Source organism: Buteo buteo, chromosome 1 (genome assembly GCF_964188355.1).
Source record: "Buteo buteo chromosome 1, bButBut1.hap1.1, whole genome shotgun sequence".
In the NCBI taxonomy this organism is placed as follows: domain Eukaryota; kingdom Metazoa; phylum Chordata; class Aves; order Accipitriformes; family Accipitridae; genus Buteo; species Buteo buteo.
In genome coordinates, this window is record NC_134171.1 from 73,066,140 (window position 1) to 73,093,548 (window position 27,409).

The following is a 27,409-nucleotide window of genomic DNA, read 5'->3' on the forward strand; positions in this document are numbered from 1 at the left end:
ATATTTGTGTGTGTCTATGTGTATACACCTATTCATATATACATATCTACAAAAAGGGTAATCATAATGGTTTATCTTTTTGTTAGCAAATTTGCAAAATTGCAGAACCAAAAAATAAGTGTGGTTTAGGTGAGGAAGAGCATGCAATGTTCAGAAATACCATTTATGTTCAGTCAAGCAACTGTGTCAGGAGTTTGCATGAGTAAAATCAAAATTGTCAGGTCAATACAATAGGTTTTATATAATGAAGCAACTGAAGCAATAATAATTATTACAATAATTATTATTATCTATTTCTGACATTTGTTTTGATTTTCCACAATAATGAAAATAACTCACCATGAAATTTCACCTAGCAAGGTTTCACTGATAGGATGTTTTATAACACAACTGAACACAAAGAGTTAAGGTCATACCTCCTTACTGATTTTTGGACAGGCTCCAGCTGAATGTAACAACTTCAAATGCAATCAATTCCAGCAATGTATTTCAAATCCTACTTTTTGTTGGTATCTATTATATTTTTTTATTTTCTCATAATTTCTCTCTTTTTATTTTTTTCTAGGTAGTGAAATAAAGGTTTTCAAATCCAGAAGTCCTCCACTCGCTGCGTGTTTTTCTCTGAGGAAATTATTGCTTTTTAATCTGCCATTCATCTCATCCACATAGAAACAAAGTGGCTTTTCAGGTCAGATACCGCTCTTACAAATCAATAAGGTGTCGTTGAAAAGTTGAATTTGAAAAGTATAGCAAAAATATACGTATGTGAGTTCTGTGTAGATGAGGTACTTACATGTGTACAATATTGAGGGACGTTTGAATCCCTCTTCACCACCAGACCCCAAGTGGGTTTTTGGCTGGGCTGTGCAAGTGATGGAAGTGAAATCTTATTGAATTCACATTTTTGTCAAGGAGATGTGCAGAGTGGTTTTCTTTCAGGCAACTTATTCCTTGAGGTTAAATACATCCATGTACATAAAGAAATTAGGTCATACTTCATTAGATTTAACAAAAATATAATTAGCAAAAAGCAGACTTTCTAAAAGGCTATAGAAGTGCCACTGCGAGGCTCCGAGTACCTGGGCAGCGTGAACATGATTCAGCTGTGTTGTGGGAATTAGTTTTGAATCATGATAATGAAAATGTTTTTTTGGAATTGATCTGGAGCATAAATAATTGATTTTTCAAAAGTAAAGCTTTTATAAATGCAGGAAAAAAATCTCCTGTTTTCATTTTAAAAGGAATCAATTATTATAATTGAGCTACAAAGACTGAGCTGGTATTTAAGTAATGGGAGTTTTCACAAGCGGATCACTCCAAAGACAAACATCAGGCTGGCCAAGAAGGCATTGGGCCGCTTTGAGGATTTTTTCCCCTATGCAGTATAAGCTTTGCAACACAGCTGTCCATTGCCAGGTTTAACCATTACGTGGACTAAAGAGATGGGAACTGGCTACTGCTGCTGACACATTAAATGTCCTTCATTTCTCTTGATCGTTTGTACTTGTTTGGCTGCAGCCAGCTCATGAGGCATTTTGGCATTGAAGCTATTTCCACACTATGGCATTTGTTTCTGCTTGGATCTAAACTTGCTCCAGTTGAAACTTGTTCCCTGGTTTTCTGCTGCTCATAAATGCAGTGATTCAGAAGGAGTTTAATGATATATATTTTTAAAAAACGCTGACTTATCAAGTCTGATTTTTTTTTTTTTTATGTCAACGTGTTGGTTCTGAAAACATTTTCTGATCAAGACTAGACTCCATACTAAAACATTTAAGCAGCTGTATTTCTATGAATATCTTAACTTCCTGACTTTACTCATCCTTCCTGAGATGAAGACCTGAAATGTCTCCCACTTGAAAGACAAATTTTATTTGTATGTATATAATATATATGTATATACATACGTACACATATATGCACATATACCTATAGACATGTTTCCCCATGCAAACAAAAGATGAACCTTGATATAGTCTACAAATAATTCTTATGTCATGGGCAGATCCCTGTACAAAAAATATGACATTATTCATATGCTCTAATAGATTTAACCTCCAAGTAGTGAAGATTCTTCAATCTTTTGAAGAAGAATTTTATGCTGTTAACAAAATACATTTACACTGGGTAAACTTACTTTTCCCCCCTTTTCCCCCCCTTCCCCCCCTTCCCCCCCTTCCCCCCTTTCCCCCCCTTCCCCCCCTTCCCCCCTTTCCCCCCCTTCCCCCTTCCCCCCCTTTCCCCCTTCCCCCCTTCCCCCTTCCCCCCCTTTCCCCCTTCCCCCCCTTTTCCCCCCTCCCCCCCTTTTCCCCCCTTTCCCCCCTTCCCCCCTTTCCCCCCCTTCCTCCCCTTTTCCCCCTTTCCCCCTTTCCTCCCCTTTCCTCCCCTTCCCCCCCTTTCCCTCTTTCCTCCCCTTTCCCCCTTTCCTCCCCTTTCCCCCTTTCCTCCCCTTCCCCCCTTTTCCCCCTTCCCCCCTTTTCCCCCTTCCCCCCTTTTCCCCCTTCCCCCCCTTTTCCCCCTTTCCCCCCTTTTCCCCCTTTCCCCCCTTTTCCCCCTTTCCCCCTTTTCCCCTTCCCCCTTTCCCCCCTTTCCCCCTTCCCCCTTCCCCCCTTCCCCTTCCCCCTTCCCCCCTTCCCCTTCCCCCTTTCCCCCCTTCCCCCCGTTTCCCCCTTCCCCCCGTTTCCCCCTTCCCCCCGTTTCCCCCTTCCCCCTTTCCCCTTCCCCCTTCCCCCCCTTTTCCCTCCCTTCCCCCTTTCCCCTCTCTTCCCCCCTTCCCCCCTTCCCCCTTTCCCCCCTTTCCCCCTTTCCCCCCTTTCCCCCTTTCCCCCTTCCCCCCTTTTCCCCCTTCCCCCTTCCCCCCCTTTTCCCCTTCCCCCTTTTCCCCTTCCCCCTTTTCCCCCTTTTCCCCCTTCCCCCCTTTTCCCCCTTCCCCCCTTTTCCCCCTTCCCCCCTTTTCCCCCTTCCCCCCTTTTCCCCCTTTTCCCCCTTCCCCCCCTTTTCCCCCTTCCCCCTCTTCCCCCCCTTTTCCCCTCTTCCCCCCCTTTTCCCCTCTTCCCCCCCTTTCCCCCTCTTTTCCCCCTTTTCCCCCCTTCCCCCCTTTCCCCCTTTCCCCTTCCCCTCTTCCCCCCTTTCCCCCTCTTTTCCCCCTTTCCCCCCTTTCCCCTTCCCCCCTTTCCCCCCTTTTCCCTCCCTTCCCCCTTTCCCCCCTTTTCCCTCCCTTCCCCCTTTCCCCTCTCTTCCCCCCTTTCCCCTCTCTTCCCCCCTTTCCCCTCTCTTTCCCCCCTTCCCCCCTTCCCCTCTTTCCCCCCTTTACCCCCCTTTCCTCTCTTTCCCGTTTTGCCTCTTTTCTCCCCTTTTCTCCCCTTTTCCCCCCCTTTCCCCCTTTTCCCCATCTTTTTCCCTCCTTTCCCCCTTTTTCTCCCCTTCCCCCCTTTTCCCTTTTTCCTTTTCTTGCAACACTAATTGACAAAGCAAAGAACTTTGGAATAAAGTATTTTCTTGACTTGTGGGCTCTTCCCAAATGTTTCACTGCTCAAATCTTGCTCTTTCTGCTTCAAACTTTCATAACTCGGATGGGAATTAATGAGCCCCACGTGTCCTGGCTCCCAGCATATGGTCCTCTGCATCAGCAGAATCACCCTGCTCCTCTGTGCAGGGCCATGAAAAATTACATCCTTTCTCCGTACCTTTGTCAAGTCTTTTTTTTTTCCTGTTGTTTATACTCTGAGGATTATATTTGCCTGTCAGCTGGCCCTGAAAAAGGTACACTGAATTCAGAACACAGCAAATTCCCTGTGTAGCTATGAAGACAGTAGACAAAACAGCACTGCAGCGCTCCGTTCTCTCTTCACTTCCCATAAGTATGATACCAAGATCAAAGTTTTAGACTTGATAAAGCCCTCTGCAGAAATTACCCATTTTACCAAAGGATCTATTCTCCTTTCCGCTAACAAAATTACAAGTGAGAAAGCCCCAGGTGTGGCGCCCACTTTGAATGGAAGTAGTTCTGTGGAACAGTCAAGAATCTATTTAATTTTAGAAAGGTGTATGTGTATAGATGTAGGTATTCATGTATATAAACTACTTTAAAGCTGTCTCAGGAAACATATCACAATGAGCAGCAGAGAAGCAGCAAAAGCAACTCATCTCATAAAGCAAAAAAATAGAGTAAGGCATGTAGATTAAATACAGTGATAATGATGGGAAAAGGAAAAAAGAAATTCCTTAAATCTCAAAGACAAGATTGATATAGAGATTTTTCATATGGATTTTCCATATCAAGGTAGATGTCCATATCTAGCTATGTAGGTATTCTCTGTTACTGCCATAGTAATTGCTTGTAGCATCTGTGTGCCGTAACAACCCTATAAGCCACATAACAGGCTGTGATTCACTGAAGTAATTTAGCAAAAGAGATTGGCTAAGGGAATGGTCAGTGGCTTTAATTACTAATTTTTTATACTTAAAAGGATATGGGGAAATTTATGCGGGATAGGAAAAAAAGTCTAGTTAGTTGGGAAAGAAGTATTCCTTCTTAGGGACTGTTTAACCAGTACAAACCATAAGCCAAACAAATGAAGGTAATCCTATTTCTTTCACGATTTGTTTAGTTACAGAAACAGATATCTTAAGGACAATTTTCTTTGATCGTTAGGTGATAACTGAGTGTATCAGACACTTCAGTATTAACTCGATAAAGCAGAAAAAACTGCTGCCAGAACCAACTCAACCATCAATTTTGGGAGCTATCTCAGATCATGTCAATGTGCACTCTACTTGCCTTGTGCAGCATACAGCGTTCAGAAGCAAGGCCCCGTCAGGGAAAACACTTAGGACTGAGAGATAACTGTAAGGCTGCCTGTTTGCAGGCTTGGATTTGTTTGTCGGTCCCTTACCAATGTAATAAGTGGTACAAATACTGTGAGAGCAATTTTGCATCATAACACAGAGTCAGCTTTAGAAATGGTATGGGCCATGTAGTAAGGTAGACATACCAGCTGGGAGCCTGAGAACTGAAAACTGCTACAATGTAGTATTTTTTTCAGTTTTCAGTGAAAAAGTAACTTTTGGGGGAATTTTTGTTAGGAAGGATGGGACAAAGACAACATAATAGCACTTGTCTTTTAGCAAAGTCAGGCTGACTTTACAGGATTCATATGCAAATATATGTAGGTCTTTAGTTCAAGGCTGACTTTTTTTTTTCCCCTTGGGCTAGTTATGATTCTTACTTTAAATATGCAATGTATGTGTTTGATTCAAAATTCACCAGGCTTTCACAGTTTTACAATGTTACGAAGAAAGCACATGTAATAAAATCCATAAATGATAAAATTATCGTATTTTGCCAATAGATTTTACACTGGTTGCCCTGCAAAGTACTGATGATGAGATGTCAGATAAGTGCTCTCTCTCCTTCTCCTCTCTCTGTCTCTCACTATTTGTGTGTACATACAATGACAAACCTGATAATCTCCATGGTGCTCAGCTCCATGAAACTCTTTTCACAATTCTTCCATTGTGGAAGATGTGTTAAAAAAAAGTAACCATTTTTCTGTTGTGATTTTGGGGCACCATAAATTAAACATGGTAACAGAGATCAGAGCTAGTAATTGTCAAAGGGAAATATCTCTGAAGTGTCCTTCTGATTTCATAAATGTGTGAATTATATGACTATGGATACAGCTCGGTTGAGAACAGAGGTCGATCATTTTGGTCTCATTACCATATGGATGGGGCTTATATAGGTTCAGGGGTTTTTCCCTTTTTTACTTCTGTGAAAAGACATTTTTCTTTCTTTAGGTGGGTTATTGCTATTACAGTGCAAACACCTATTTTGTGTTTCAAGGAAATAAATGGATTTATAAAAAATGGAGTTCCCTTCAGTTACCCTTGCTTATGGCAAGTGAGAGGTGAATGTGGCCCGCGTCAGGAGTCATATACTGCAAGAGAGTTTATCTCCTTTTTTTAATCCTGTTGAAAGGAGGGACTTGCGCTGCCCGGGCACTCACTGGTGACAGCAGAATTTGGCCCAGTAGCAGATATTTTGAGAGGCGGACTTTACAGAGGTGATGGGGTCAGTTACTATATAGAATCCAGGTAAACCAGAAACCCAGTACTTCCTTCGGCAGCCTCTAGGTTTTCACCTCACTCCAGTTAAGTGAAGGGTAAAAAGGAGATGGCCCTTGTCATCCGCCACAGCCAGAGACAGGCCACTGAGCTCCCTAATGGCACGAGCAAATCGAACCATCTCGAGCCATCAGACGCTAATAAACTGAAACGAAGCTTGAGGAGTAGTTATGAGAATAACGTCTGCTTGAAGTACTAGTTATGGATCATCACCACGCTGAATTACTAACGGATCAACTGCTTTTCGTGGTTGAATGCTGTTTGACTTGGATGGATGGCAGAAAGGGAATATGAACAGAACTTAGTTAAGAGGATAGATAAACCATAACTTCCAAAATGAAACTCTTAAAATATTATTCGCTGCAGGTGCGGGACATCCATATGATCTATGAGTTTCCTTTAAACTCGATCTGGATGCAGTGATATGCACTTTGCTGAAATTAAACCATTAACTCATCTGTTCACACAGATACCTGAGTCAAGAGACTTCATCCTTCTCAGGCTCAGATCAACAAAGAGATGGGAGTTTATCTTCATTAGCTGTAAACATAAGCTGGTGTTAAAGTCGGCTTAGGAAAAGGTTCTTTGACATCTCTAAATCAGCTGATGTGATCCCTAAATGAAAATAATAATTATTTAAGAAAAAGCTGTCCACAATTGAAAGAGAAAGCACCCTGGTTTAGTTTCAAACCCCAGCAGACCTGGGGAAATGCACACTGTGAGCTTTCACAGCACGTATGACAGGTAGCATATTACTTAACTGGTTTAAAACTAGTGCAGGTGTTTTGTCTGAAGTGATCATAAAACAAAGCTAACAACAAAAACCATCAAACTTGTCAAAACACTGATGTTTTCTTAATACGTGCTTTGTGCATTTATCACTTGATTTTATAGCTTTTAGATTTCAAGTTGTGAGGGATTTTTATTGTTAGCTGTTGAACCATTTCTTTACCAAGGTACTAAAAAAAAAACTTTCAACTATGTTATAGAAGCTATATAAAAAATTAGCATTTAAAGAATACAGGATGGCCAGGAGGAGTTCCTAGCAATAATACTAAACATTTCCATGGAGCTTAACTTGTGTAACACTTAATCCCGATAGCAATATACCAAATCCACTTAGACTCTGCCATTTATTTTTATCAAGTTCTCCTTTTATCTATATGTTGAACTTCTTTAATGGAAATTACCCATATGCTGTACCGTATGTGCTTGATTTATTCTGCATTTGCTTAATAGCTTCATTTTGTGATAGAAGTCTGTGGAAGGACAAAACAAAAGACCCGTATCTTAATAGCATGGATGCCCTAAGAAAAGGCCCCCATGAACAACAATAATAAATACTTGAAAACTGCAAAAGCAGCTTATCGAGATTCATTACAATGTTGTTCTTGTTTCTCTAAAAATGTTATACATACGTAAACACATAAATATACATATATGTGTGTGTATATGTATAACCCCTAGAATTTATTTCAATGAAAAGTCTACACAGCTATATTTGGCAATTAAGTGTGTTAGTTTATGCTTTAAATTCCAGTCACCGTAGTATTACTATTTATTGTTTTAGTGAATTTATGAAAAAGAAATGCCAGCTGCCTCATTACATCATACTGAAGTGTTCCAGGATCTGTCATAGATGTTTTGGACCAGAGAATTAGGGAAAAATGTGGGTGTACCCATATTTATGTAGCCTGGTGAGAGAATGCATTCCAGTAAGTTAACGTTATTTTGGAATAATCTTGCATATTTATTTTAATTGATGTCTGATTGAAACAAAAATCTTTCTGATGGATGAAAACTTTATTCAAATGGCTCCAGAAAAACAGAGCAGATATTTTTGCTTTATTTCTTATACACTTTACGCCTTTTTGCTGGCCATAAAAAAGTTAAATTTTATAATACGAAAGCAACAGAACTCTTCCATTTGACCTAATGGGTTTCTAATGAATTTTGTGAATGCTAATATGTCCACAATACATTTCATACAGTTAAGACATAATGCAGTACTCCTAAAATGGGTCTGCGTAAATTAACTTTGAAGGGTGGCTGTGTTAGTCTTTCACCCATTAATTGCACGATGTGAACCCCCACAGCAGCTGATTTAAGAGTTCACCCTAGCTGATTCTTGCTGGTGGAAATTTGCCAAAACGATTACATCAACTTCCAACAAACCACATGTGCATGACAACAGTCAGCAAACAATTACTTAAAACCCTATAATATAATTTGTAATTTGACATAATAGACTCTTCTTTCAGCGTTCACATTTCCATGACAAAGCCAGGGGAACTGGGGCAGTTCTGCAAACAAGCCTGGGCTCTGGACATGGGTGCGGGGGATGGCCCGCGTCCCTCCTCTCCACACCGCTCCAGGCTTGCTGCCTGGAATCTGGGATTAAAACCGTCACAGTCATCGTTTGGGGAAGCTCACTAAAATGCCACCATTTCTTTCTTTTTAGCCCTGAGTGATGACGGTGCCCAGCTTATGTTTTGTCTAACAAGACAGCGAGGGGATTGAGGAAAATAAACCTATAGTAATGATTTATGGAAACAATAACACTTGCTTGAGTTTTAAAAACATCTGAAAGCAAATGTCATGCCCCTGCCTTCTCCCCGGCTCTAGGTGAAATTTTCCATCCTCCTGAGTTACAAAGACCTAGTAAAGGCTGAGTCTCAGGAAAGACATGTTGCAGTAAATATATTCCTGCTTTAATCTAACATCCTTCGGTAAGGCCACAACTCGCTATCTATGCAACGTTCGAAAACCGCAAGATTATCGCAGATTCAGGCCTTGAAGCCCTTCTGTTTTCTTTGTTCAAAGACAGAGATCCTTGACGTATATTCGGGAGATAGATCGGTTTAAATTCTCTCCCTCTTTGTCCTTCCCCTCCTCTCTGCTTTTAGCCGAGTGATTTATTTGAAAAATGTGGGACTTCTCTAATTTTCCATTTATGGGCTAAGAGTTCTTTGTAGCAGTAAAAGGACATAAGGCCAGCAAGGAGGAATTATGCAGCATCTATTGTAAGGAAATGTAAAATAATTGCAGCTTTATGTGGGGTGAGTACACTTAGAGGAATGTGAAGTCTTTATCTGCAGATATGTGTTAACAGTTTGTTTAGGCTGTGGCTGTCAGAGGAAGATGTCAATAAACTCCTACTTTCTGTGATACCACAAGAAGCAAAAATCTCACTTTTTAGTCTGGTTTCCAAATTAACACAAAGGTGAAGAATGGACTTTTCCTGTACATAAAGCAAAAAAAGAGGAAAGTTTCACAGAACTTTGCAAGTTGTTGGGAGTACGGAATGACAATAGTAATGCTGCGTAATATCTCCTGAATCACAGAAAAACGTTATAAGCTACTTACAGAAAGCATAAGATAGCATAAAACTATAGAACGTGGTTTTCAGGAATAAGGTGACTGACGCAGAAGGGGAATTCCGTATGTGAATACAGAAAGTTTCGTGGTGGTGCTGTATGCAAGGCAGTTGATTTTAGGCTGTTAGTAGCTATTACGTCAATTTGCTCTTCCTTCCCTGAGTGTTTCTCTATGTGATCTGTTTTCATAGTCCCTTGGCCCAGACTTGGAGGCAGAGGAACCCGTAGGTTCAGATGAATGGTAATGAGCATTGTCAGAGAGGCAAGAAAATTGAGTCCCTGCTCTGGCTGCCGGGCCGAGAGCTGCAGGAGCTAATTGTGTCAATGGTAATGAGACTGAGCAGGCAGCAGATGCTCACGTGCCTTTACAATCCAAATCCCACCAACAAATTCCTCCCACAGAAACTTTGAGGGACGTCTTGGCACCCTGGAGATGGTGATAGACCCGGTCTCAGCCACATGCCACCTGCTAGAGCCATTGTTTAAAAAAGAAGGAGGAAAAAAAAGCCCATTATGATAACAAAGTTGTTTGCTGTCTCTTGCAATGACTTTATGGCACCAGTTTTACCATACTGCAGCTATTGAAAAAAAAGAGGAACATCTGATTATTTAAAGAGAAACATTTGTATTGAGCACTGTTAACAACTTACTTGGGAAGCCGGATGTGCAGTATATGTTACATATTCTGCTGATAAACCATGCCTGCCTTTTTCCCATTACAGCTCCCACTGTGCCTGCTTCCTACAGCAGGTTTACATTTCCACATGTTTTCCCATGACATTGAAGCAGGGAGCATTTTTCTTCCCTCGTTTTTTTTTTTCCCCCCAGAAAAATCAAAAATAAAAAAGTGCAGATACTCATGTGGAGTGCTGTATAAATATTTACTGTAAAATAAAATAAACAACATATTTGGACCTTATTCACAAAGCAGGCTGGGTGGTGAATTGTGCCTGAGGTTTTGAAGAGAGGAAGGCTGTTAAGGGTCCCTTAATGACAGTCCTTTGTAACGCAAGCTTGCTAAATGCTGTAAGTAGAGAGAGGTTCAGATCCTTCCAGGAAACGTTTGCCCAAGAGCATCTATTTCTGGAGAAATCTGATCAAGTGTCCTTTCTTGCAGCAAGACTTTGTGTCCAGCTTTGCGCTCCCGTGAGGCTCACGCTCTTCAAGACAATTTAAACTGACCCTGAAGCTGTTCAAAATCCTTCCGTGGATTGGGTTGGTTCCCATCAGCCCCAAGGTCAGAAGAAGACAAAAGTGTCTTAAAAACTCTGGAGTCACCTCCGGCTCCACTGTAACTATGCAGCCGAGCTCAGGCTCTGCTGAAGATGATGGACCCTTTCCCTTCACGAGTGTCCCGACGTCCTTAGAGCACGTTGGTCGGAAACAGCTGCCAGCAGTAGGTACACGTGAGTGGATCTGGATCGTTTGGCTTAGGCTGTCAGTGGAAGATTGAACACATGCTTTGTTTGGTCTGAAGACACTTGAAACAGCAATTATGCTCTTTTTTTAAACTCCCAAAGGCAATGGAGAAAGTTATAGTTCCATGAAAAGCTTGGGTTGAGCTGGTAATTTGACAAAGTATGTACTGCAGCCCTGACTAAATTCACATCTACACCAAACTTCAAACCTTTCCTTTACAGAAACCCCACTCCTGTGAAGAAAAGAAGTATCACAAATGCAGCTGCTCCTTCTGCTCTGTTTATACAGTAAGAGCGGCCTTGAAAATAGCATCCCATGCCAGTTAGCGCGTTGCACGGTACAAGAGCAAGATATTTGTCAAAGCAGAATTGCAGTTAGCATGAGACACAGAAAGCTTTTCAAATTTACTCACGTAGAGTATTTCAAATTCCAGTGCATGCTGTATATTGATTTGTTCACATCTGGTATAAAACCCAGATGTGAGAAATCCAACACAAGTGCACCAGCGTGTAAGGCTGAAAAGCTGTAAGCGTACCTCAGGCAAAGAGCGCAGATGTTGCTAGTGCTTTCCTGATGGGGAAAAAGAGGTCTGGGGTCTCTGACTGCACTGGTGACCACTGCAGCCCCACGGTGGCTGCCTTATTAGGGGACAGGAGGTGACAGAGCATCTTTCTTCCTTGCTTGTCCTCAGCATATGCAATACTCAAACAGCTATCCAGTAGAGATATTCTACTTCATGCTTTACCAGGAAATAACTAAACAAAATGACAAATGCATTAGAGTGATCAGACAATGGAATTTCCATTAGATACCGTGCCATATTAACTAATCCTCAAAATAACTCCAAAGCATCCAGTGATATATTACAGGCATTTGTTTTTAATAGGGATTTTGTAAACCGTAAGTCTCAAGCATTTTTCTCTTTTGCACTTGGTAAAACTTAGAGAGATAAATGTTGTATTTGTTCAGAAAGAGACTGAATATCTAGGTCCAGTACTTAGCATTCATGGAACCTGTACGGGTTTAACTCACTATTTATATACACAATGCCGCATTGCAAAACTGCCACGGAAATTTACTCATGTAGCAGAAAATCTGATCCCCTGCCCTTTGCCATGATGATTGATGATAATGTAAAATCTAATTTTGAACTCACTTATCAAAAAAAAAAATTTCACACCCATGAGCAGGTGTATAGAATTTTGTGGTTTGATGTATTTTAATGAATGATCAGATTTTTTTTAAGTAAGTTGAAAAAGTGAACATTCTACATCAGGGCCCTGAACTAATTTTTTCTGTTTATTCCTGCTTCTGGGTACCTGGCCTGTTGTTCCAGTGCTTTGACTGGCCATTTGTTGGGGCAGGAAGATACCTTTTCCTGATACAGCTATTACCTTTACCGAATGTTTCCCAGGTGTCTCCCAGGTGACAGAGAGTGGCCTTTGGGACCGATCATGCTGGACACTGCATAGAAGAGGCAGTGCTCTGACTGGGAACAGAAACTGTTAGGCAGGGTATCTTCAGCAGGATTACTTTAAGGTATAGGTATATATGTATATAGTTAAGGAATGGATTTTGTGGAGGTCAGGACTGATAGCATCAAGCGGATTTTTTGCTTTTCTGATTTGACTGCCAGGATTCCTGACCTCATTTTAGATCATCAACTCTCTGCCTTTTCAGGTGAACTAGGTAACTGATGCCTGATTGAGGTACACTCTTCAGCATTCCATAGATTAAAATATATGCCCTACCTAAGGCATTTCGGCTTAATTAAGACGACTGTGATGCAGAGGTCATATTTGATAATCCAATGGCTCATTCTGCCTGTAATAGCTCTCAAAGTAATCCAGCCACTGATGCAACTCAGTTCTGAAAAAGGTTATCGGGTGTAAGCATGAATGATGGGATAGTAGATAGGGCAAATATGGCATTAATTTGTGATGAGTTCTATAATACGGTTGTCTGTGCAAAAAAATCAGACTGAAATGTCAGCCTCTTTCCACCCACTCCACTGAACAGCATCATACTGACCTTCGAGCGGCTTATTTGCGGGTCCAAGAGCGAGTATAAAATGGCTACGCTTGCCTACAAGGATACTCTTCACTTGGTTTGCACTCATGCTACAACAGATGGAAATGGAAAGTAGAAAGACCAGGGAAAGCTTTGTCATTAGTGTTACTTTGGGAAACAAGCTTGTTGAAGAGGGATGGAGGGAGAGGGAGAGACAGAGAGAGGGAGGAAGAAAGGGAAGAGGAGGGAGAGAGGAAGCCCCCCCCAATTTTGTCATTCATTGTGATAGAAATGTTCTTTTAAAATACACTTCTGACTTAGGAAGACTTGTCTTTCACATTCATTACGCAGGTGTCAAATCAAATTTTATCTTGCTATGTCTTGTGCGCTGGAGCATAGTGCATATGACATTTTGTAACATGATGCAACATAAGGCAATAAATCATACTGAAAGTGAATAAAACGTCTTTTTTTGTGTGTGTGTATGCGCGCGAGGAGGGGAATGAACCAAATGACACTGTGCTAATTTCACTGTGCTTCTATCATTGTTAAGAAAATTATTTTCTTTCTCCCCTGTCCCCGCTGAGGGACTATTTCTCAAAATAGTTCTTCAAAGTAAAATTCTCTGTCACCTATGTTTTGCATATATACCATGCACCTAGGGGATCAGTAAGTTTTAGAAGAAAAAATATGCTTGAGAGCTCAATAAAACTCCTCGGAGAAACAAGACAGACTTTAAAGTATATCAGCCACAGAAATAAACCTACTTTCAGCTAAGTGAAAAATTAATTAATCTGCTGTGCAGCTGTGGTTTCTGAAGTAGTACTGTGGGCAAATGGAAGCGCTATTTGGAGTGCGTTTGTTTTTCTTCCTCAGGTACATCAGCTGGAGGATTCGAATGCAACTTTTGAGAAGAAAGTTGCGGTGAATAGCGCCGTATTAGGTGGGAATAACTGAGATTAGTCTCCAGGAGGCCAGCAGCACTCCACTCACGTGCCTAACAGCATTCACAATACCACGCTCCCTAAGAAGTGTCTGCTGGCTGCACGTGGGACTCTCCCTTTTCTTTGTAAGGGAAGTCTGCCATGTCAAAGGTGGACTGGAGTTTAAGAGACTTTCAGACAGAACTCTTTCACTGGATATGGGAGGAATCAGCCTTGGGAGTGCTGCGATTGCTCAGAAGCGTCCTGCAGAAGTATCATGTCTAGAAATGCTATGCACTTAAATATTGCCGCATCTAAACAAACACCCCCTAGATGTGTTCCTTCTCACTTGTACGTTCAAATGACCGTCAGGTGAAAAAAAAAGAAAATCAAGGCTTTTTCATTACTTTAGTTCAGAATTCAGATAAGGACTATTGTGCCAATGACATTTTATTGTCCTTATAAGTGTAAATGGTTAGTTGCAAGACAGCGTGGACTTAAGTGACAATGTTACATATAACCTGATGTTGCAAAATAAAATATAAATTGAAAAAGGGAAAAAAGAAACGAGGTGCTGTAATTCCTGTCTGGAGGTGTCCTGCTATCTATTAATGTACAGAGTATGTCTCTGAGAAAGACTGATGTGATGAAGTGGAATTACTGTTTGGAAAGTGATAAAAATTGCATAAAGCAAATTCTGTATATCTAAATGTACTAAACAGTTACTTGGAAGAGCACGTTATCATTTAAGAGTGTATATAACATTTTAGTTCTTAAGCAGTGAAATCATTTTTACTATGAATTATTCATCTCCTGTACTCATCATGTAAAGGGGCAGTGACTTCTTTTATCAACAAAATACTTTTTATTGACACTAAGAACAGCATTTAATTGAACCTATTTCCCCAATTATCGTCAGAAAAGAGTTTACACTGGTGTTTTGGAAAAATGTTTTAGGAAGATTTATCAGAGCTGCAAAAAAAGCTGTCCATGAACTAATGGAATTAGATTATCTTTGAATTCTCTCCACCAGAACTTAGAATGGCCACTAATTCCTTTCTTTGCTCTTTTGGTGTTTGCAAAGGGGTTCACTAAAGCCTGAATTGATATAATTATTGGCTTGGATTGTTAGAGATTTAGGCCAGATGGCTATGGGTTTCTAAAGTCCCAGTTGCTTGTGTTAGCTTTTCTAGTTTGCCTATAGGGTTTGGGGATCAGCAATTTGAAAGGGCTGCAAACTTGTAAAACAGTATTATTCATGGGGGCAGAATGTTCATCAGCGTGACCCAGTACTAAATACATTCATTATGGGCATTTCTATTCTGCACAATTTGCCACACGGCGCTGGTTTGTGAAAAAAAAAGAGACAATGGCTTATAAAATGCTTTTGAATGCTTAAAAAGAAGGGGAGTTCACGCTGAGCCTCCTCTGCTTTCTTTTTCAGCAAGAACCTTCTTAGTGACTTTGGCCGAGCTCTGCTGAGAGTAAGTAAATTGGAAAAATCAGAGATGTACTTTTAACATTTTTGGACATTGGGGGGGGGGAATAGAAGAGAGAGAAAAGAGCAATAAAATGATGGTTCGATTATGGGCAACACCAATAAACCAATGGACAAAGTCAGCAGAAAACCAATGAACAGCATGGCGAGACTGTGGCTAAAAGGAGAAACTTAAAAAGCAAATGCAAAAAGGGGGAAACAGAAATCCCATCATAAATAGATACATTTGAAATGAGAACACATCCGCTTCTGTGACCTGGGTGCAGCCTGAAGCTCACATAACGATCTAAGGCATTTCTGGTGCACACAAAATACACGCTCGAGTCAGTCATGAGATTATTTTCTTCTGTGCAAACGTGTCGCAGCGTAAAACGTGAAAAGAGTTTTCGGCAATAGCAGAGAGGGAAGGAATTCGACACTTTCCGAACACTTCATCTAGCTCGTGGCTTCTCTTTGCTTTAAAACACTTGGCGCGTAGAAGGTGTACTTAGCGCAAATTGTCACGGTGAAGCATGAAGCGCTTTTTCAACTAGGATGGAAAAAAAGCTCTTCTGAAGAGCCACCGGAACGGCAAGTCAAAAAAAAAAGCAGAGAAACACGCAGAGAGACGATCGCACACATGCACGCACGCAAGAACCGAGCTGAGGCAAATGCCGCTGGGGCGACAGAAATGCCGCAAAGAGGGAGCCAGGGGAAGGACCCCAGTGTGCGCGATGTGACTGACTGGGAAAAGGAGGAGGGAGAGATTTCGAGGAGCGAAGGGAAGCTCTCCGTGCTCCACGCAGGAGCACAGACGTTGGGGGAAGAGCAGGTACTACCAAGGTAAATAAGCAGCGAGAAGCCGCTCTTGAGGCGCGGTTCGAGAGCACCCTCACCCCCGGCTCCTTTACTAAGCCAACGCACCGAAAAGAGCCCAGCGAGTTAAACAAGGGGGACCTAAAAGTATGTAAATGCGCGATCGCGCTTTTCCGTGGCAGGAAGGGGAGGAATTAAAAATCACACACACACACACAAAAAAAAAAAAAAACAAAGAAAAAAACCAAAACCGCTCCAAAGTGCCCTCAAAATGCTGCGGGGGGGGGGGGAGAAGTTGATTTAAAGTTGCCCTTTAGTGGTTTGTGTGCCCTCCCCCCCCTTACCCTCAATCCCCCCCCCCCCCGCCATTTCGCGGCGGCACACGGGCTGCCGGCGGAGCCGCCCCCCCCCCCCCCCCCCGCCCGCCCCTTCCCACTCCCCCTCCCCGGCGTGGAGGGGCTGCGGGGCGGCCGCGCTTGTCCCCGGTGGGTCGGCGGGGCTGATTGGCTGGCAGGGACTCAGCACATGCCGGGGAAGCAAAAAAAAAAAAAAAAAAAAAGCGAAAAAAAAAAAAAAGCCGGAAAAAAAAAAAAAAAGCTTTGTCTGGGGAGTTGGAGTGAAGTTGCGGAGGATTTTAGGCTGGAGCCGGCGAGCGAGGGTGTTTAGTCTGGCGGCGAGCGGGGGAGAGGGAAGGAGAGAGGAGCTCCGCCGGAGGAGAGGCTGCGGATCCCGCTGGCTTTTCCCGGCGGACCCTTGGATGCCGGCGGCCGGAGAGGAGCAGCAGCACCCTGCCCTGCCCCGTTTCGTCCTGGAAGAGGAGCGGGGAGTCAAATGAGAAAGCGTGGATTGCGTACGGATTGTAGCTGGATGTCCTGGCACGGTGTGTATCCAAAAAAAAAGCAGAGCAAACTTTTTCTGAGCCGGTAAGATATTAATACTTGGCTGGCTAGGGGGAAAAAAAAAAAAAAAAAAAAAAGGCGTTTGGAAGTTTTGGAGGACCAGATGCGCGCTGGGTTTAAGGGACTGGAGGAAGTCGAAATAATTGCTTTTTAACTCGCTGGGAGAAATGAATTGCAAAAACTTACCGATGCACCGAGTCGGCAGTAAAATGCACTTTATATTCATTTTTGCACTGATGATAATATCTCTCAATAAGGCTGTGCTGGGCAAGAATTTGAAATACAGGATTTATGAGGAGCAGAGAGTTGGATCGGTAATTGCAAGACTGTCGGAGGACGTAGCTGATGTTTTATTAAAAATGCCTAACCCTTCCTTGGTTCGTTTTCGAGCCATGCAGAGGGGGAATTCTCCCTTGCTCGTAGTCCGGGAGGATAACGGAGAAATCAGCATAGGAGCTAAAATTGACCGGGAACAACTCTGCCAGAAAAACTTAAACTGCTCTATAGAGTTTGATGTGATCACTCTGCCCACGGAGCATCTGCAGCTTTTCCATGTTGAAGTTGAAGTGCTGGACATTAATGACAACTCTCCCCAGTTCTCCAGAGCTCTTATCCCTATCGAAATATCTGAGAGCGCAGCTGTAGGAACCCGGATCCCTTTGGACAGCGCTTTTGACCCAGATGTAGGGGACAACTCCCTTCACACTTACTCCCTTTCTGCAAATGATTTTTTCAGTATTGAGGTGAGAACCAGGACTGATGGTGCTAAGTATGCAGAGCTGATCGTGGTCAGGGAGCTGGACCGGGAGTTGAAGTCAAGTTACGAACTCCAACTCACCGCTTCAGATAAAGGGGTGCCTCAGAGGTCCGGATCGTCCCTCCTGAAAATAAGCATTTCGGATTCCAATGACAACAGCCCCGTTTTCGAGCAGCAGTCGTATATAATCCAACTCCTAGAAAATTCACCGATTGGGACTTTGCTCATAGACCTCAATGCTACTGATCCAGATGAGGGCGCTAACGGTAAAGTCGTGTACTCTTTTAGTAGTCATGTGTCTGCCAAAATTATAGAGACTTTTAAGATAGATTCAGAGAAAGGACATCTGACCCTCCTGAAGCAAGTGGACTACGAAGTAACCAAGTCCTATGAAATTGATGCTCAGGCTCAGGATTTGGGGCCAAATTCGATTCCGGCGCACTGCAAAATTATAATTAAAGTTGTGGATGTGAATGACAACAGACCCGAAATTAACTTAAACCTGATGTCCCCCGAGAAAGAAGAGATAGCTTACATTTCTGAAGGGTCACCCCTGGACACTTTTGTTGCCCTGGTCAGAGTGCAAGACAAGGACTCTGGCCTGAATGGAGAGATAGTTTGCAAGCTCCACGGACATGGCCACTTTAAACTTCAAAAGACTTACGAAAATAACTATTTAATCTTGACTAATGCCACTCTAGATAGGGAAAAGCGATCTGAATACAGCTTGACTGTAATAGCGGAGGACAAGGGAACGCCAAGCCTCTCCACAGTGAAACACTTTACTGTCCAAATCAGTGATGAAAATGACAACCCACCCCGCTTCCAGACAAACAGATATGAAGTTGTTATCTTGGAAAATAACTCTCCGGGAGCGTACATCACGTCAGTCACAGCCACAGACCCAGATCTAGGCGACAACGGGCAGGTGACCTACACTATTTTGGAGAGCTCTGTTTTGGGAAGTTCCATAACCACCTATGTGACCATCGACCCCTCCAACGGGGCGATCTATGCCCTGCGAACCTTTGATCATGAAGAAGTAAATCAAATCGCCTTTATGGTTCAAGCTCGGGATGGGGGGAGTCAGCAGCTCGTTAGCAATACCACGGTGGTACTAACCATCATTGACGAAAATGACAACCCTCCTGTCATCGTGGGGCCAGCGCTCCGCAACAGCACAGCAGAAATCTCAATCCCTAAAGATGCTGGAATTGGCTTTCTTGTCACCAGGATAAGGGCTACCGATAGAGACTCTGGTATGAACTCTGAACTCAGCTGCTCCATAGCAGCAGCTGACAAGGAAAACAGCATCTTTGTGATGGATCCCAAAACTTGTGACATCTCTATCAATGTGAGTGTCGAATCAGTTCCGGCAAAACAATGGGAGTTTTTTGTGATAGTCCAGGATAAAGGCAGTCCTCAGCTTAGTACTAAAGCACTTCTGAAATGTACCGTTTTTGAGTACGTTTATTCGTTTTCAAGCACGGAAGCAACTTTGGTAAGCCAACCCTCCCTAGACGTCTCCATGATAACGATTATATCCTTAGGATCAATATGTGCCGTGTTGTTGGTCATTATGGTTATCTTTGCTACAAGATGCAATCGAGAGAAAAAGGACACCAGGTCCTACAACTGTCGCGTGGCAGAATCGACCTACCAGCACCACCCAAAAAGACCCTCCAGACAGATCCACAAAGGGGACATTACATTAGTGCCAACGGTGAACGGCACTTTACCCATCAGATCTCACCATAGAGCTTCTCCGTCATCGTCTCCGACCCTGGAAAGGGGACAAATGAGCAGCCGGCAGAGCCACCACAGCCACCAATCGCTGAACAGCCTGGTGACAATCTCCTCTAACCACGTGCCCGAAAATTTCTCTCTGGAACTCACCCATGCTACTCCGGCTGTTGAGGTAAGGTCCATACCTCGTTTTGCACATCCCTTTGCTCACGCGTTCACTCGGGAGCATGGAGGTACTCTGCACGCACCCTGCGAGAGCAATGGGCAATTAGGTCTATGCCCAATGAGAATGTGTTATGGATTTCCCTTTAGATGTCACAGCTTTGCAGTTTTACTCCAATATCAATGGAATCCATTACCGTGGGGAACAGGATTAAATCTATTATTGATAGAATTACTTCTTGGTTCTTCCGTGTAAGGTCAAAACAATGGAGTGTAACATAGACAGTACTCTGCTCTGGTTTACTCCTCTTTCCTTCTTTCTTCCCTGCCTCCCCTTTCCCTCTGTATAGCCCAGTTTAAGAAAGAGTGCCCGAGTATTTGTGCAGAGAAACCATACAGGAAATTCTTTCACTACTGGGGATGGAGAACTAAAAGGTTAAACACTGACACAGTTTAAGTGCAGCTGTTGTAATATATGATCGTAGTATCTCAAACTTGGAGACTACCCATCCCAGTTTTTACTGCAAATGCCATGTAATGGCTTAAATGAGAGCTGTGTCCTGGAAGAAACTCTTTACACGCAGAGCACTGACATTTTATTTTGAATTAAAATCCTGAAATGGTAAAGGGTTGTTTCTAATCTATTAAAACAAAACTCCACCTCTGTTTAATTACTTATTTTACTTGTTAATGAATTAATTATTATGAGCTCAGAGGCTAATGAACAGCAGTGCATTTCCTCATGGTACATGGTCCTCAGGTGTTTCCTGTGGCAGACACTATACTACAAAATAGTCCGTTGTACTGCATTATATATGTGCAGGAATTTGATTTAATTAAACTTTAAAGGAAAAAAAAAACAAACACCCAACAAACAAACCTGAGAAGTGAGTTTGTGGGTTTACAACTAGGTATTTGAGATTTCATTTCAAGGAATCAGTCTTTTCACCTTTTCTTTAGCAGGTTTCTCAGCTTCTCTCGATGCTTCACCAGGGCCAGTATCAACCAAGGCCAAGTTTTCGAGGAAACAAGTATTCCAGAAGCTACAGGTAAGGATCTGGACTGTTCTGCTACTTACGCCTGTATGTGTATCAGAAAATATAGACATGGATGTTTAACCAAAAAGTGGAATATAACTTACGTGAGATAATTTAATTCCACCGTCACCACAATTCTCTTCACAGATATGCCCTACAAGATATGGATAAATTCAGCTTGAAAGACAGTGGCCGGGGTGATAGTGAAGCTGGAGACAGTGATTATGATTTGGGGAGAGAGTCTCCAATTGACAGACTTCTCGGGGAAGGATTCAGTGACCTTTTCCTTACAGATGGGAGGATTCCTGCAGGTAAGAGCACAATGGAAGCTGAACAGTTTATTTACAGTGCTGCCTGGCTGTCACTTTGATAAAGCTACTACTGAGAAAGCAAAAATTCTTTAGCTTTCAAGCCCTATATTTCCTTCCTTTTTACTCTGCCTCATGATAAATATTGAGCTGAAGCCTTCACATATCTAGTAAAATGAAGCCTCAGACACAACTGAAAATGTGCCCAGAGCAATGCCTACTTTTTTCTATTATTCACATCATCTTCAGCTGGCTCCAAATTCCCCCCAAAAGCACGATCTGCTGCCTGTCCTTAGACTTTTAATGACTGGGTGGATGTTTTTGCAAAGCCAGGCGGTTGTGGTTTGTTAAAAATACACTGCACTATAATTTGGGAGATACATTTTCCACAGTGGGTTTGATTCATACGATACAAACTTCTACCATTCAGAAATGGGTTCTGAAAGTGGTTTAGAAATATGGATGGCGAAGAAAGAAAAGTGTATTTTTTTCCCCCTGAAAAATGAACTTGAGTGGCAAGGGAAGGATCTAAATATGTCCCAGCCTTTAAATCTTGCAACCCTAATTTCTAGAAGAAAAAGCTTAAGAGGTACAATTCCGGGGCAGAGGGCAGAAAAGAAAAAAGCTAGAAAAGGGTGAGTGAAAGTAAGATAAACGCACACGTACATATTCACGGGTATGAAGTACCGCTTTTAAATTTATGCCCAGTTACAAGTTGAATAAAAGAGGCCATGGGAAATCAGGCTAAGTAGAGATATGAGAATTTTGTAATTACTTTAATAATTATACAGCCACTGGTTGTAACCTAGATCTCGTACTTATTTCAGATCGTATGTAGTTTCCTCTCTATAACCGACAGGGCCGGATAATTTCAGTAGGGTTCACTGAACCAAGAGTGTAAACTTAAGAAGTTTAGTAAAGTAACTTTATACACGGGGGCACGTTGCTTTGTGGGGTGGTGCAGCACATATTCCCTCCTAAAGTGACCCCCACATATTGCCCAGGGCTGGAGAGAAGCTGCAGCGCTGCAGCTCCTTCCTCCTGCTGCCAGGGATAACAGCAGTGAGGGGAATTGTACCTGACCTTGGGGTGTTTTACCCTGACAAATATGCTGTTAGGCTAGGCCAGAGTAAAGCCCCAAAGTTTAATTTGTTCTTCTACATTTTAACTTACTTTAAAAATTTCTTTCTATGTTTTGCTCCAGACTGGGTCTTGTATCACCTCCCCAGGCACTCACCTACCTCCTCAACTCAGTCTTATGTACCCAACGTTTCAAAACCAGGGACCTTGAAAAGCTATTGTTTTTTTCAGAATCCTTAACCGAAATCCGGAGTCCTAATATATTTTTTATCCTCATCGCCCTCAGCTCCTACTACTTACTCCTCTGCCAGCTAGCACGAGGCCTGTCTCATTCTCTCGTACGGTTCGCGAGGAGGCAGGGAGGGATCTGCTGGAGCTCTCAGTTGCCAGGGGAACTTCCAAGTGCGATGGTGTTTGCACTGGCATGCGGCCCCGCTTCTGCCAAGGAAGAGCTGTCTCCTTCCCGGTGGGCAGCTGGGGGCTGCCAGCAGGCGGGAGCGGTTGCCCTCTTGGCTAGCTGAAATGCGGATGACTCCTTTTCAGCTCTTGCAATTTGGTCTCTAAACAGGAAGCCAAAGGGTAGGTTTTCCAAAAGTGCCCGGCTAATTGCATTCAAAGTAAGGAAAACTCCTGCTGAGTGCAGACGGAACTGGGTTGGGCTATCAAGACGGGCATTTAATCTCACCCAGACGTCCATCTGCCGCTACGCGTGGTCTTAATCTGCCAGATAAGTATGCTGAACCTGTTCAGATGAGACCTGAATTGATCTGCAATCCAAACAAATAGAAAGGAAAAGAAAAAAAAACTTCCTGGAGGTTTCCTGTTCTCCATTTTGAAAGGTTTCTGCATTGCCAGTCTGGACACAGGCAAAATGCTGTGAGAAAGTCCTTTCAGTTTGTCCCTTTAAAGTGGAACTGGAAAGGAGCGGAGCCAGTCACTCGAAACTCAAAAAATGACATGATCAGAAAGTTCCATAACTGTCCTTGAAAGACTTGTTTCTTTCTCTCTCTTTTTAAACCTTCACCAATAAGCTTTAAGTCCCGGAAAAAAAAAAAAAAAAAAAGCAAGCTGTTCTGCATCTGTTTATTTATTTATTACTGATTTAAGGACAGACTGTGACACCATTCAATTTCCTTACATTCAGGAATGTCAAAATTTATTATTTTATACCAAAACCAACCCTGATAACATCAGTAACAAAACTCACAATAAGATAACCCTCACTACTAATGAAATGCTAGACCATTGAAAGTGTCTCATTAATTTACAGGAGTCTTCCTAATTAGAAGAGTAATCCTCACCTTCTGGGATGAGTTGAGAGCTGGTCCAAGCACCACGGGTCACTTAGATATCTTTTCGCCTTTCTAACTTTTAGGCATTTTCTGTAAAACAGCACACGTGCTTTTCATACATGGGAACAAAGCACTTGAAGGTATTTCAGTCACTTGCATCAAAACTTCAGCCACTGATATTTTCTAGGCTGCTTTGTTTGAAGCTCACTAGATCAGCAGGCCATTTGCAATAGCTTGTGCAATATCCAGCCTGCAGCCTGAACCTGTATTCTTGAAGAAATTCATACTCTCACATGTAAGACACAGAGAAAGTTTATACTCAAAGGAATGGAAAGGGCATTAGGAAAGCAAACAATATGATAGGCTGTGTAAAGCGCAGAGATAAATAACGCTGACAGTGTGAAAGTAGGACTTTATCAATCACTGGTATGTCCTAAGCTCAAATACTCTGTTCAGTTCTGCGTACACCACTGCAAAAAAGATTTTTTGATAAACTGAGTGGATCCAGAGCCAGATGGGAAATGTGATGAGAAAGTGAGGAAATCTTACAGGGCATGACTGCAAGCATTTCTGGTGTATCCAATACATAAAAAGAGAAAGAAACTCCCTTCTGTGTGGGCTAATCTAACCATTAATTGACAGAGAATTAGGGCAAAAGCTTCTTACAGTCAAAATGTGCAGAATGCAAAGAGTCTGGCATTTCTGAAAACTTTCTTTTGCACTATGTGACTCAAATTCAAGGTAGTGGCCCCTGCAGCACTTAGGTCTTTTCCAGCAGGTCTACCAAGCACCCAGGCAGCACCCAGGCCGAGCCGAGGCTTCGTGTCCTACAGCGTGGGTTCCCTTTGGAGAGGAAAATTTGGCCTCTCTCCTGGCACATCCCTCTTTGCAGGTCCCTCAAATAGGACTTTGCCTGTCCCCGCTTCCAGGGACCTTTCCCAGGCCTCTGCAGTGGGAGAGGTGTTTGCAGAGGACTCTTGCAGTGCCCCTCTGTGAACCAGTTCAGACCAGCATAGTTCCCAGGGATGCAGTCGTTTGCCCCATCACATTGCTTCTCCCTGAGAGACACCACTAAAACCAAGCAGCTGAAAGAGCAGCTCTGTTGTCTTCTGCTCTTCAGCCCTCCTGGCTGGCCTGGGTGCCCACCCTGTGGGTTAGAGCCCCCCTTGTGCCAACGCCTGAGCCAGCATGGTACAGTAACCTGGGCTACGGAGCTTCAAATACACTTCAGAGTAACGCCAGTATAAACACCGGCGTCACATGAGGTGTGACTTAAGCCCTAGGTATTCTGATACTGGATTAAAATTTAACTGATTCAGTTCAAAAAGTAATGTGGCAGTGGATCACCTCATATTCAACATACACCTCATTGTCAGATCAAAAGGAGGTGTGTTAATGAAGAGGGAGATCCCTCTGCACTTTATTGTTCTTTCTTCTTTATTTCCCCTGTCCATTTATTCCCACTTTATTACTCTGATATGCTTCTCTAATTGCACGTGGAAGACTTCACTAGACCTTAAGTAAATGCTTGGAGGTTGAAACACCTTCATTTTATTTAAGTTTTTGGGTTTTTTTACTGAAACAGCACTGTACAAAGGGAACGAATGGCTTTAAGTCACAAGTCCTTGTTTTCCACCTGGATTTAGGTGTTTATCTTCGGCCCTAGTTAAGAGATCACATTACTGTCTTACATGTTCTGCATTTATTGTTCTCATTTTCTGAGACCATTTGGAAATGGAAGTACGTTTAGATCCAGACCGTTTGGAAGTGGAAGTCCATTTAGATCCAGACCATTTGTATTTGCTACCTTTCTGCGCACAGAAAGTGAACCCCAACACCAGATTTGAACGTCTTTGCAGAAGTTCAGTCCTTGTGTTAGTCCCTGCCAATGTAAGTGCTATCTGCAACAGGAGGGGGACGCTCACTCTCCTCTTCTCTCTCTTGCAGCGATGCGGCTGTGCACGGAGGAGTGCAGGGTTCTGGGGCACTCCGACCAGTGCTGGATGCCACCGTTGCCCTCTCCCTCCTCCGATTACAGAAGCAACATGTTCATCCCTGGGGAGGAATTCCAGTCGCCCCAGCAGCAGCTGCAGCTGCAGCAGCAGCTGCCGCCGCCGCCGCAGCAGGGCCTCGAAGAAGATCCACAGGCTGCTGACGCCAGCGAGAAGAAGAAGAGCTTCTCGACGTTTGGTAAAGACTGCCAGAGCGAGGAGGAGTCAGGGGACACCTGTACCTCCTCTCTCCTCTCTGAAATGAGCAGCGTCTTCCAGCGCTTGCTGCCTCCCTCGCTGGATGCCTACACGGAGTGCAATGAGATGGATCGCTCCAACTCGTTGGAGCGCAGGAAGGGACATTTGCCAGCCAAGACTGTAAATTATCCACAGGGGGTGGCAGCCTGGGCAGCCAGCACGCATTTCCAAAATCCTGCCAACAACGGGCCCGCTCTGGGGACTCACTCGAGCGCGCAGCCTTCCTCTAAATGGCTGCCAGCCATGGAGGAGATCCCAGAGAATTACGAAGAAGATGATTTTGACAACGTGCTCAACCACCTCAGTGATGGTAAACATGAACTCATGGATGCCAGTGAGCTGGTGGCAGAAATTAACAAGCTGCTGCAAGATGTCCGGCAGAACTAATTGTTTCAAAAGCCTATTTTTTCCATATTTATGGAAAACTTGAAGGGAGAAAAAAAAAAAAAAATGAACAAAAAACAGACTGAGAAGAACTGGCATTGCCAACTAGTTGCATTTATCATAAATGTGTCTGTGTATGTTGAATATTAAAATACTGTATTTTCATATGTACACAATGCAAGTGTGATTATCTTTATCTGTATTTTAAAAATACATTTGTACCTTATATTTATGTGTAATTTAACAAATAAATTTTATTTTTGTACACCCACAGCAAGCATGTTTTCCTAAATGTATATAGATGGTACCACCCTTGTCAAACTTCCAGCATTCTTGCCACACAGGCATGTTTGGAGGAAAAAAAAAAAAAAAAAAAGGGAGGGATATTGCTTTCCCTTATTATTTCTTTTAAGTCTCAAATGTTAGAAATACGAATTCAAACCACTGAAAAGTTATGCAAACGTTGATTTCAATAAATGATCCAACACCTTGTTGCAATGCTTCATTCTTATAATAAAGAGTTGTCAACTCCCATGAAACCCAAAATGTCCTTTTTATTTTGATGCTTTTGGTCTACAGAGTCATTTTCCCATCTACCTAAGGGATTATTGCAGGCTGGGGTCTTCCTCTCTTTTACAAGTAAGTGTTTTCCCAAGTGAACAAATCATGGAATTCAGTGATGGGACTTCTAATGTTATATCTGCAAAAAAAGGTAAATTTGTTCTGCTGTTGTTACGCTGCAAAGCCAGTTGAAGTGAGCGGTGTATACTTGAAAGACAGCAATAAAATCAGCTTTCCTGACCTCAAGCTGAATTCTCAATTTATGTAAATAAAAAATTGCAATTGACTGCTTTACCCTTGTGAATGACATCAAAATAAAAGGAATGTTGTGTCTCCCAGGAAAACAGCTGATGATAGCTATATTTTGCCTCTGCTGTAAGCGTGCCTATCTTGAATTTGCAAAATAGTACAGAAATACTTAAACTTCCTAGAAAAGAGCTATCCTGCAGGTACATTGGTTCTTGCTGAATTCCATCCTTCCGTAGTGGGGTTTCTCCCTGTACTGAAGCTAGCTCCAGAAAAACAGTAATGTATGCCATGGTGCCATCACCACTGGGGGGGTGGTATAACTAATTATTTCTCAGATAAAAGTCAGTGTGTTCCCTTAAGTTCCTTTTTTTCAAAAACATTTTTGTTTAGCCTATCATACACAGGGAGATTTTTGTAATAGTAAAGAAACTGAATTTACAGTTGAAAAATATGGGTGGGTTCTGGACTCCTGATGCTCATTTCAGGAGAGTGTAAGTTATTAAGAGATGGCCAGAAAACCTGGTATTTTGGGCTTTC

General features: G+C 42.6%; 1 protein-coding gene across 2 annotated transcripts; it reads left to right on the forward strand.

The window, feature by feature from the left end:
- The first annotated feature begins 15,440 nt into the window (after positions 1–15,440).
- On the forward strand, positions 15,441–26,329 carry PCDH18 (protocadherin 18). 2 transcript variants are annotated; one of them, XM_075036397.1, is made up of 4 exons: positions 15,441–19,722; positions 20,673–20,761; positions 20,897–21,060; positions 25,377–26,329. In XM_075036397.1, exons 1-4 carry the CDS (start codon positions 17,215–17,217, stop codon positions 26,063–26,065), a joined length of 3,450 nt encoding a protein of 1,149 aa, XP_074892498.1. In that variant the 5' UTR covers positions 15,441–17,214; the 3' UTR covers positions 26,066–26,329. The 2 variants fall into 2 exon arrangements, with proteins under 2 accessions (XP_074892498.1, XP_074892506.1); XM_075036405.1 differs by having other exon boundaries at positions 15,442–19,722; positions 20,676–20,761.
- The last annotated feature ends 1,080 nt before the right edge of the window (positions 26,330–27,409 follow it).